This window comes from Medicago truncatula, chromosome 3 (genome assembly GCF_003473485.1).
Source record: "Medicago truncatula cultivar Jemalong A17 chromosome 3, MtrunA17r5.0-ANR, whole genome shotgun sequence".
Classification (NCBI taxonomy): domain Eukaryota; kingdom Viridiplantae; phylum Streptophyta; class Magnoliopsida; order Fabales; family Fabaceae; genus Medicago; species Medicago truncatula.
In genome coordinates, this window is record NC_053044.1 from 50,922,417 (window position 1) to 50,935,138 (window position 12,722).

At 34.0% G+C, this 12,722-nt stretch overlaps 1 protein-coding gene across 1 annotated transcript; it reads left to right on the forward strand.

Annotated features, from left to right (window-relative positions):
- Positions 1–1,994: 1,994 nt before the first annotated feature.
- Positions 1,995–6,879, forward strand: LOC25489958 (U-box domain-containing protein 4). The gene is made up of 2 exons (XM_013606323.3): positions 1,995–3,102; positions 6,483–6,879. Exons 1-2 carry the CDS (start codon positions 2,143–2,145, stop codon positions 6,546–6,548), a joined length of 1,026 nt encoding a protein of 341 aa, XP_013461777.1. The 5' UTR covers positions 1,995–2,142; the 3' UTR covers positions 6,549–6,879.
- Positions 6,880–12,722: the final 5,843 nt, after the last annotated feature.

Here is a 12,722-nt window from a genome sequence, read left to right on the forward strand (position 1 = left end):
TTATGTTAACCGTAAAGACAACATTTCAGCACTTTGGGATTGAAAAAAGAATTGGATTTTGAAAGAAAATGAGACAAAAAAAATAACCAAAAATTAAAATAAAAAAATTCAAACGTAAACTCGTAAACTCGGACGAGTTTCCGAGTTTACCAAGTTTAACACGTGTTAACTCGGTCAAACTCGTCAAAATTTTCGATTTCACCAAAAACCGAGTTTACCTTCGAGTTAACACTCGATTTGTGGAACAATGTCCTTAACTCATTTTGATTGTTGATGCCATTCGAAGTAGGGTTAGCATTGGCTCTGGCCTCTAGGGTCGAAGTCATAGGCAGGGGCGTCCCTGAGGGGTGCAAACAGCTCAAACGAGCTGAGCCTCCCTCAAGGATGGGCCTCAAGAGTGGGGGTTCCTCATGATTGATTTTGGTGTTAGGTGGGGGTTCCTCATGTATACGGTAGTCATTTTCACCTCTGGGTGTATCGCATATATACGGCACCTTGTATTTATCTTTTAAAAAATATAAATAGAACATCGCTCTTTAAAAAAAAAACACGTTTTGATTTTATCACTGACCTCTTTTCATTCCCAGAGCCGAGCCTCCGAATTCTCAGGGACGGCCCTGGTCATAGGACATGAATGTCTTAGAGTTATCATTTCGAATTCATCTTTTATTCATCAGAGATACCCTACTTAGTGGAATAATACTTAGTTGTTGTTGTGTTCATTGGAGGTCCTTAGATAATTACCCTTTTAAAATGTTTTTTAATTAAAAATAAATAAAATCAAACGTTTTTTCATAATCTTGGATTGACTTGGATGGTATGATCTTGGATCTTATGTTTACACTTATGATAGCTTGGGTTCGAGTCTAAAATTCTCTTGTTGAAATGCAATGTAAATCTTTTTGAGTTGGATGATTTTTTTAAAGGTTTTTTTTGCACTAAACTTTTTTATTTGAGATGTATTGGACATTAACTATTTATACCTTTTTTAGTTGGGATGAATGTTGTTTTTCGTCATATTGTGAGAGTTTAACTCCTTTATTGAATCATTCAAACTGCCATCCAGATACATCTTTATTGGATAATTCCTCTCCATTGATCAATTTATGACAAAAAGAACAAAAAAAAAAAAACTCATTTTTGATATAGTATTGTTGAAACAAATGTAAGATAATATTATACTTTGGAATAAATGATTTATTTTTTGGTACAAAGGAAAAATGGTTTTTATTCTTGATTTTTAATCAATACTTTTCTGTTCGATACAGAATACTTTACGGATAATATTTAGTATGATTCGATTTTTAATTAATAATGTAATGTAAGCAGTATAATTTTTTTTTATTATATCTTAAGATTTTTTAATACTTATTTACTATTAAAACATAAGGAACAAACGAAGAAGTATATCAAGCAAAAGTCCTTAAGAAATAAATAGCATGCAATTTGTTAGTTGTGTGAAGAGTGATTTCTTAAATGTATCACAACAGAGGTGGACATTTGTTTTTACTAAAGTATTATTATTACAGAGCTAGAAAATTGTTTCTGAATTTTGTATTGTGAGTGAAGCATGCATTATGCATACACACATATTTAAAAAAAATACGTTATACTTGTCCCACGTTAATGAAAGAAAAGGGAAGTGAGAGTAGACAAGAAGAAAAAATAATGATAGACAGAAGGGCAAGCAAACCATGGCCAAACTCCATGATCACCGTCCTGTCTTGAAGACCTGTACCGATTCCCATGATTAATCTAACCATGTGCGTCCGACCCAGCAATGCACACCTTTTTTAAGTGATTATTAATTAACCAAAGCAACGATAAAAAGCCTAACTACCAAACCAACTAACACCTTTTAAAAGCAAAACCAAGAAAGAGACTCTTCGAAAAACTCACTCTATCTTTCACACGCACGCGTTTAAAGACCCCCATCACACGTGCTACTTTTTTCTTCTCCTAGTAGGATGTAGTACGGTCAACATTCAATTTTTAAACGTGTCAGCACCTAACCCCACCGGAGCCATAACCGCTTTTTTTCTCTCCATATTTTTGGGCTTTAGCATCTAAAATCTCTTTTCCTCTAATCAACATATACTTGTTTCTCACTTTTGTTATCGTAACGAATTACAGTTATACGTAATGGAAGGAACTTTCAATTTCAACGATAATTCCTCTTCCGCTTTCAGCGACTGCGACAGTGACAGATCCACCGAATTCACCACTACAACTGAAAACAGAATCCAACGTCTTCTCATTACATGCGCTTCCGATAATTATTCCGACGAACTCATTCGCCGGTTGATTCTCGATCTCAATTCCTCTTCCATTGATCAACAAAAACAAGCTACAATGGAAATCAGATTACTTGCCAAAAACAAATCAGAAAATCGTCTCAGAATCGCAAAAGCCGGCGCTATCAAACCGTTGATTTCACTTTTATCATCACAGTCACCGGTGATGGATCTTCAACTGCAAGAATACATCGTGACAGCGATTTTAAATCTATCACTGTGTGATGAAAATAAAGAGATTATCACTTCTTCTGGTGCGATTAAACCTATGGTAAAAGCTTTGAAAACAGGCACTCCAACGGCGAAAGAGAATGCAGCATGTGCTCTACTTCGTCTCTCACAGACAGAAGAGAATAAAGGAGCAATTGGAAGATGTGGTGCAATTCCGGCATTGGTGAACCTTCTAGAAAACGGAGGAATCCGCGGGAAAAAGGATGCGTCAACGGCTTTATACTCGCTGTGTTCGGTGAACGAGAACAAAATCAGAGCGATAAAAGCTGGAATAATGAAGCCTTTAGTTGAATTAATGGCGGATTTTGATTCGAACATGGTGGATAAGTCAGCGTATGTGATGAGCGTGTTGGTGACGGTTACGGAGGCGAGAACGGCTTTGGCGGAGGAAGGAGGGATACCGGTGTTGGTGGAGATTGTGGAGGTTGGGACGCAGAGACAGAAGGAAATTGCGGCGGCGATTTTGTTGAAGATTTGTGAAGAGAATGTGAGTTATCGTGTAATGGTGTGTCGTGAAGGTGCTATTCCTCCTTTGGTTTGTCTTTCTCAGTCCGGTACCATTCGCGCCAAGCACAAGGTTAGTCTTTACGTGGCAGAATGCCATGTTAGCAGTAATTCTCCATCTTGCAATTGATCAATCAAATTAAATAGGCAAGTTTTATGCTACATCCAAGAATGTGAGTGTATTAGTACACCAAATCCTTAAATTAATAGTCAAATCTCAACTAAATTTGTAGATATCATTGTGTTCACATAAATTTTACTTTTACAGTATAGGTAAAAAAAGAAGCACTAATCTTTTCCTTTTAACAATAGAAATTTGTTTTTGTTTCTTTTTTATAGATTATAGATTTGTTGGGGAAATTAAGAATAGATTGAAATTAATAAGATTTTTTTTTTTTTGCGCTTTCTGGGGTTCGAATCCCGACCTTGCATATTTTTTGGAGTGAATGGGCAAAAATCCCCCCTGAAATTGTAACTTTCGTCAAAAATCCCCCTGAAATTATCAAACGTCAGTCAATTACCCCCCTCCGTTTGTTTTGGCTGTTAAATGACTATTTTTTAATTTCTTTTTATTTTCTTCATCTTCTTCCTTCCACTTTTTTCATCATCTTCATCAATATTCATAAAAAAATTCAGAAAAAATTTAAGAAACAACAACCATTAACAACATCATCATCAACATCACACACTTTATAATGATTCTCTCTCTCTTGTTTGTTACCTTCTTGAATTAATCAACAACAACCCTTTGGAATCATCAACAACAAAATGAATAATAGAAAAGATCATGAACTTGTTGGAAAAAGAACAAGGTTTATAATGAATAGCATGAACAACAACATCAACATCAACGGTTCTTCTCATTCTCATGATGTTACTGTTCCATCATCACTCATGTCTCCTCTTCAGAATCAATCACTTTTTAACCCTCATTCAAATGGATTTCCTTTTTGGAGCAGCGATGAGATTACCAACAACAATGATCATCATCATCAATTGTCTCTTGATCTTTCTGCTACGACCCTTTTGGATAACAACAATGAGCAACAAACAAGAGAAGCTAGTAATGAGATGATGATGATGTTAATGGTTGTTGTTTCTTAATTTTTTCTGGATTTTTTATAAATATTCATGAAGATGATGAAAAAAGTGGAAGGAAGAAGATGAAGAAAGCAAAAAAAAAAAAAATAGTCATTTAACAGCCAAAACAAACAGAGGGGGGTAATTGACTAACGTTTGGCAATTTCAGGGGGGTTTTTGAAGTTTCCTAAAAATCAGGGGGGGTTTTGACGAAAGCTACAATTTCAAGGGGTTTTTTGCCTATTTACTCATATTTTTTGCATTGTACATACCAACTGAGCTAAGCTCATGAGGACTGAAATTAACAAGACAAATTATATTTTTTGTAGTTCTTTGAAATTTTTTTTAATTTAATGTGAATGTTTTTTTTAAGGAATTTAATGTGAATGTTGTAACTAAGTACATAAAATTAAAACCAAGTTGCTTGGGCTCTAGTGGCAAAGAGCTCCTTCCAAGGACGTACCTAGGGAATACCGGGTTCGATTCCCAGGGGAACAATGCTTGGCTAGTGCGCATGCTTCTACGCATGAGCCGAATTAGTCGTCCACCTTTGGTGGGTCGGAAACCGATGCGAAAGTCAAAAAAAAAAATAAGTACATAAAATTATGAAAAAAATTACAATAATTACAAAATACATTATTGTTATTTGAAGTTTGAAAAACTAATAGACACAAAAAAGTAATTAAAACTCAAATGGTATATGTAACGTAAATATATATGGCGTTGAATAAATTATCAAAATATATCATTGAATTAAAAATTCGTATTTAATATTTTAAATACTATTCAAACAAATAAGTAAATTTTCAAATTCAACCTACCAATCTACCATATTATTTTTGTCTCTTTTTCATGTCATTCATTTATCACATGTATCACATCACTTTTTATTTCTATTTCTCTCATTATGTAGAATTGATGTTTGGGTGTCTATAAATTATTTTTCTAAGGCGTGTCTTTATCTAAGAAGAAATGATATTTGAACAACCATTTTTTACAACTTTTGTGACAACTTTCTCTCTCATACTCATATTATCTTTTTACTTTCTCTCTCTGTTGTTTTAGTTTTTGTGCCACTACCTCATTTCCTTTGTAAAATTTTGGTTGTCACAAAAGTTGTCACATATATAGATGTTCAAATAACATAACTCGTATCTAAGGTAGGACAGTAGCATCCAGGGGAAGTTTTACCCCAGCAAGCCTGAGCACATACCCGAACTCACCCTATACTTTCTTTGCATTAATACAAGAAACTTGACACGTAGTGACAACCGAAATCTGTTACTATAGGATTAATTTTTGTAGCTAAATGTGCCCGTCTATCATTGACAAATGGCTCACTCCATGTTTTCTACCTTTACCTACGGACTAAACCGTAGGTAATTCTAAGGATACCATTTTAAAAACATTATCTAAGGACCTCTACCTACGGTTGCGGCTGTCACTAAAACCTATCATTGTTTTTTTTTCATTCTATATTTTTTATTCTACTATAAATTCTAAAAATGAATAATTAATAGAATTACCACTAAAATTAGTTTAATCAATATAATAAAATATTATAATCAATATCATGTCACATGTGAATTTGAAGTTAAAATTTTAATTTATAATTATTTATATATTATTTCACCTATTAAATTTCTGACTTCCCCTTGATAGCATGGCCTTCCATGCATTGTGCTCATGCAAATGTAGTTTGCAATTTTATTTTAGGTCAAATGCATCTAAAGATTCTTTAAGTTTTTCGTTTTTCCCTAAGTGGTCCTTTAAGTTTCAAAAGTCCAAAACAAGTCCTTTTAGTTTTTGAATCGTTTCAAACAAGTCATTTTAGAGGATAACGGGGATGATTCAGATGATAGCAACAAAGAGCATTATCCACCATTTGTCATGCCTAAAAAGATGGCTAATTTTAAGTGGATGTTAGGAGCCATGTGTGATGTGTGTCTGTTATTTCCTTTGTAAGTTTATCATAATACTCATATTTAATTTCTTTTTTTTTAACTTTTTATTACATTTGTTTATTTTTTATGTATAAACTAACTATTCAATGCTTATAAAAAGAATCCTTTAAAAAAAATCTGTAAAAAATTAAACCATTTTGCAAATTATTTAAAAAAATAGTTAAATGAAGAAATATGTCTTAATAAATGTTTCGCTCAACAAAACATGACTTCAAAAAAAAAAATCATGTATTTTTTTTCAAGAAGTCTAATAGTTAAATATTCATCTAGTGAGATAAGTAAGTATTTTTTTTATGGATGAATCATAATAGTGATAATACATTTTATTTTATTTTTTGACATGGGAGAATATTTTCATTTATATCAATTTTTTTGTTCGATTATTGATTGTTCCTCTTCATGGGGACAGGTGGAGACACTAATAGAGCTTCTACGGCAACCAAGATCTAGCAATGCCACTGTACGTGCCTCATAAATATCAACATAAACCCTACCAGATATCCTTTGTGCTCCCCAATGTACTCCAACAATCTAACAGTGATACATAGTTAATGGCTTAAAGCAGCACCCACCCCAAAAGCTTCAACCTGTATATACACCTTTGTAACGAAGCAGCTTTGTAAAATTGTGATAGTAGTATAAATTATGCTAGCTTGGTAGTAGTACTTAGTATGCTTTGCTTTTATGGCAATACTTTTAATTTTGCCTGTAACAGAGTCTCTCTTTTTATTTTGTTATGAATGTTATGATAGACTATGAATTGACATTGATTTTGCACTATAGTGATCGTTCTAAATGTGTGTTTAGATAGATGGTTTAAGAGGGAGGAGAGTGAAGAGTTTACTTTTCCTTTTCTTTTTTAATAGAAGCACTATGTATTGTACTTTTTTTAAAAATGTTAAATGTGTTCGATGTGTTTTATGATCATATATGTTGTTATAAGTTATAATACATCAAATGTATTCTCAAAATAAAACATTTGATGGCTTTGTGGTTTGACAGCTAAATATTTTGATAGTAATAAGAAATACAATAGTGATATTGCTAGGGAGGGGGGGGGGGGGGGGGGGGATAAGCCAATTTTGTTCGGTTTCTATCGACAAAAAATATGAGCCAAATAAAAATTGGCTTGGGTTTGGCTCAATTAGATTGATATTTTTAAAAAATGAGAAACTAATTTTATAAAATCTAAAAAAAGTTGACTAATTGCTACTCATTGTTAAGTCTTTTCGGTTCATTGTTGCTTATGACTTGAGGTGTTGCAATATGAGTTTTTAGGATAAAATGTTAAGAGAAACTAAAAATATGATATAAATTGACGAAGAAGAGAACGTGAAAACTAATAGATATTTGCATAATCGTTCTTTGTTAATGAAAAACCTCTTAAAGAGGTGAGATTTCTATGACAAGTAAAAAGAAAATGCAAAGGAAACCAAATTTACGCAAAGCCTACTCAAGGGGTAGAAAACCTCCTTTATTTATATATTTTTTAGGTTAGGTTTATGTACCACAATTTATTGTTTTTCTTAATAATTTTTTGGTTTAATTCAAGGTTTGGTCCCCAATATGGGCCAAACAACAATTTTGGTCATCTCTATATTAATTACGCAATTTTGGTCTTCCATTTCATAAGTTTTGACCAACCCATAATTTTAATCATTTAATTTAATGATGTGACAATAAATTAGGTAATCTAACATAAAAGTTGAAAGAAGACAAGTTTTTCAAAAACTTTTCTTTAAGTTGGTTTCAAGATTTAACTTAATTATTAAATAATTATATAAAAAAATAACATATCATCAAATGTTTGGATGTTCGGTTTCATCTCTAATAGGAGTTAATATTCCAGATGAGTTTATGGATATGGCTTGTACTTTTTTGAATTGTAGTCAAGGGAGTCTCCCGTTTAAGTATTTGGGGTTACCGGTTGGTGCAAATCCAGGAAGCTTCTCAACATGGGAACCGATGTTGAAGACTTTGCATGGGAGGTTGAACTCTTGGGGGCATAAGTATATTAGCTTTGGAGGTAGAATTGTCCTCTTAAATTTGGTGCTTAACTCTATCCCTATTTTTTATTTGTCGTTCTTTAAGTTGCCGGTTCATGTGCGGAAGAAGATTGTTAGAATTCAAAGAGAATTTCTTTGGGGAGGGGTGGAGGGGGGAAAGAAAATTAGTTGGATAAGGTGGAAATTGGTGTGCCAACAAAAGGAAAATGGAGGTATTGGGATTAAAGATGTGAGGGTTATGAATGTTAGTTTATTGGCTAAATAGAGGTGGAGATTATTAGATGGGGAAATAGCTTTGTGGAAGGATGTGCTAGAGGTAAAATATGGTCTTTGTAAGGAGTGTGTGTTGGAAGGTGAAGTTCTATCTTGGCCGAGGTATACTTCGGTTTGGTGGAAGGATGTGGTAAAGTTAGATGATTTTGGGAGCATTGGTTGGTTTAATGGTGAGGTTTGCCGAAAGGTGGGGAATGGTTTGAAGACGAGTTTTTGGAAAGTTAAATGGCGTGATGGTGGGAGTTTTGCGCAAAAATATCCAAGACTTTTTTCAATCTCTAATCAAAAGGAGGCTTTAGTGGGGGGTGGTGGAGGCGGGTTGGAATTGGAATTTTATTTGGGGAAGGCCAATTTTTGTGTGGGAGGAAGAGTTACTTATTAGTCTCATGGAGGATTTGGAAGGAGTAAGGTGGTCATATGAGGAGGATGAGTGGCGTTGGAGTCTAGAAGCGAGTGGTTTCTACTCGGTGAAATCGGCCTACTTGAAGTTGGAGGGATTGGTGTTGAGAGAAGAGTTGTGGGGAGTGGAGGAGAAAAGGGTGTTCGCAAATATGTGGAAGAGCAAGGCCCCCTCTAAAGTGATGGCGTTCGGTTGGAGGATGATTCTTAATCGGATTCCGACAAAGGATAATCTTGCGTTGAGGAATGTGTTACCACCGGAAGCGTCTACGTTATGTGTGATGTGCAATGTGAAGGAAGAATCGGCGTTACACCTCTTTCTACATTGTGACGTTGCGGTTTTGGTGTGGCGTACTTTGATGATGTGGTTGAATTGTAGCTTTTTCACACCTCCAAATTTCTTTGTTCATTGGGAATGTTGGAGTGTTGGGGGAAATTCTAAAAAAGTTACCAAAGGATTTTGGTTAATTTGGCACACAACGATTTGGGTTTTGTGGAATAGGAGAAATGATAAGATCTTCAAGGGGAGGAATTTTGAGGTGGAGGAATTGGTTGAGGAAATCAAAGTGTTATCTTGGAGATGGATGTTGGAAAGATTGAACAATCCGTCTTGTCTTTTTTATGAATGATGTTGGAATCCGAGGTTTTGCCTTGATAGATAGTGGGGGTGTGAGGTTTTTTGGCTCCTTGGTTTTGGGAGTGCTTGTTTGTGTTCGCTGCTCTCTCTGTGAAGATGTTGGTGACCGTGAGTGGAAACACCTTGCTACTGTCTTGGTGTTAGGTGGCCTGTTATATGTTGCTTTTCTATGTCAGCTTTGCTTCTGGGCACTAGTGGTGGTTTGTTATGCTATCAGTACCTTTGGCCTTTTGTGGTGAAGGTAGTATACTATTCCTGCTTGGTGTTTTTTGTTAGCGTGCTGCTAATTAGGTTGGTGCTAGGGAGCTGTGTTGTATTTTTTTCGGTCCGTGGGACTTCTTTCTTTTGGGGTAATGAGGCGTGGGTATGCATATAGTCCCTATTTGTATACTTCAGCCTCATTATTTTAGGAGTTGTTAGGGTTGTTCTTTTGTCGGTATTCCGTCTATATGCGGCGCCGTTTGTTTGTATTGTTTCGTTTTGACCGCAAGTAGAAATGCTCCTTGCATTCTCTCGTCGTGAATAAATTTGCCATTTCAAAAAAATATCATTACTATGGCCTTCTCTCCGAAATAGATGGGCGGGAGGGATGATTACTCTATGATTGTTAATTGTGATATATATGGTCGGTCTATTATTCTTGGTAAAGGCTTTCATTAAGGCGATTCTTTCTCGCCGTATTTGTTTATCTTATGTGTTGATCAAGGACTCTCCGCTCTGATTAAGCAACCTGAAATCTGATGCGATATTCATGGGACCAGGATTTGTAGGAGTGTTGCTATTAATTATGTCTCAACTCTCAACTCCTTATTGTAGATGATTATTTTCTGCTTTTCATGTTAAATGATTTAGAGGCGTTGGTTATAAAAAATATTTTAGTCATTATAGAACAATGTTTGTTCAGGCGATCAACTTACAGAAATCTGATTTTATTTTTGCAACAGGAACGTCTCGTCTCAAATGAAAATTTTTATTGCCAATATTCTGATAGTGCATGCAGGCATGCATCGTCTTCAAAGCTAGATACTATTTTAGAATTGATTTTTTGAACCCCAATATTGGTCATAACCCAAGGTACGTTTAGCGTAGCACTGGGAGTTCAATTTTTTTTGTTTGAGGAGGCTATAAATGGTGCTCGGTAATGGTAGAAATATTTCAATTTGTGATCAAAATAGGTTGTATGATGGTAGCATGATCGCAAAACTACCTCAAATTGACAACTCATGGAATTACATGACATTAGCAAATTTATTTTATCAAGTCTTACTGACAAAATTTTATCTTGACGAAACTGAACAAAGTGTCAACAAAAAGTCAAGACTTTTTGCTTTGTGAAGCATGTTTACAAGTCACAATGGATTGTGTATCATTCCTTATTAACACCGTAGTAGATATCATGAAACTATTAAGCATTTGCTACACGAAGACTCAACTTCAATGGAATGCCAGCCAGCGAAGAACAATTATATACACAATCTACTGAGAGTAGCTCAGCAAGGTAATTGCCATGATTGTGACCGTTTACTGAAGTAGCAGTTACTTAGTTTCTTTTCATCTATAGATAAGAGTTTTCATGAAGAACTCAGGGTTGGATACTTTAGGGCTATAGCCTACCTCTAACCATAAATAAACTCAAGCTTCCCATAATTCAATATACCTACCACTGTATTTTCAACTTCTTTTAAATTCTTGTCAAATTTTTAATTCGAAATACTTTACATTTCAAGCCGTTTAACATTGAACACCACTCTAAATTCCTTTATTTTACAAGCATATTTATCTTCAAGTCTTTACAAATTGAGCCCTTTACTTTTCAAGCAATATAGTTTTCGAGTCTTTTGAACTTCAACAATTTGCCTTTCCTCACAATATACTATACCGCCTTTAAAATTGGGTGGTATTTACCATGGGAAAGTCTTTACACAACTCTTGAAGAATTGGGTTCGAAGGGGGTATACAGAGTCGGTATGTTATTAAGGTTCGCGGTACGTTTTTAACATGTTATTCGGTACGTTGCGAATAAGAATAAATTATTTAGTTAAAAGACATGAGTAAAAATATCAAGTCTTTAAAAAAAACAAAATGGGAGTTAAAATATTAATATCATCCTATTCATTCAAAATCTTAGCCTTACATAATTAATATACATTTCCTAAACAAAAAAATTACCGAGTATATCTTTTTTTAAGGAATAATAAAAAGTATTGTTGACAGCTATTTACAAAGTAATTTAATTATTGTTTTTTTAAAAGAAAAACCATTAAATTAGTTGGGATACCCATGCATCGTTTATCAAAAAAAGTAATCACTTATGTTAAGATTTTGGTACAATAGTAATACGAGGAGAAATGATATTTGAACAACCACATTTAGATAATTTTTGTGACAACTCTTTCTCATACATTTATTATATTTTTATTCTCTCTCTTCCTTTTTCTTTCTCTATTATTATTGTCAAAGAAGAAGGAAGAAAAAAAATTGTCCCTAAAAATTGTTTAAAATTGATTGTCAAAATATCATTCATCTACTACTACTAGTCACTAAAAAAAACTCATATTACCGAGAAAGAAGAAAAAGCTTAAAACACTAAAAAAAAACTCCTATTATTGAGAAAGAAGAAAAATCTTTAAAAAAAAAACTAATTACACTTTACCAAATAACGAGCCTCTGTCTCTCCAACCTTTCGTCTTCAATTCGAGAAATACCTCCATCTTCATCAACACACTCCTTTCTTCTTCTTCTTCACTGAAATTGAGTCACATGTTGAAAATCGAAACTGGAAAAGCTGAATTCCCGACATCTTTTCACGGTTCCTCTTCTAGTTCACCGATACGTATATTTTTGTGAATTGTTGTACGAATTTAGACGAACCGGTTCGCAAAAGTACCGCGAACCAGTTCGTGCGAACCAATTCGCGGTTCTCCTCTAGGGTGACGAATTATGTGACTATGTCCTTTCCCACCATGGGAAAGGTGAATTTGAACCCTTGATAATAAAAATATTGAATGGTTGAGATTGTCCACTTGCAATCTATTGGTAACTTTTTGTTTTCAAAGATTTCACAAAAAAATTTGACCCCACATGATAAGGTTTAATGATATTTTATTATATGAGCTATTGGCACAATAATGGACAATGGGCCTATGAGTAAAACGAAAATAATTTTGGTAAAATAATTTCGACCTCATAAACCATGTTCTCAGAACTTAAATCATCGATGAAATATATTTTTTTTTATTTTATTAAAAAATATGAATTTTACATATGAGTTTATTTGAAAAGAGGTATCAAAAGTGACGATGAAAACTTTTAGGGGACTAAAAATAAATTAAAA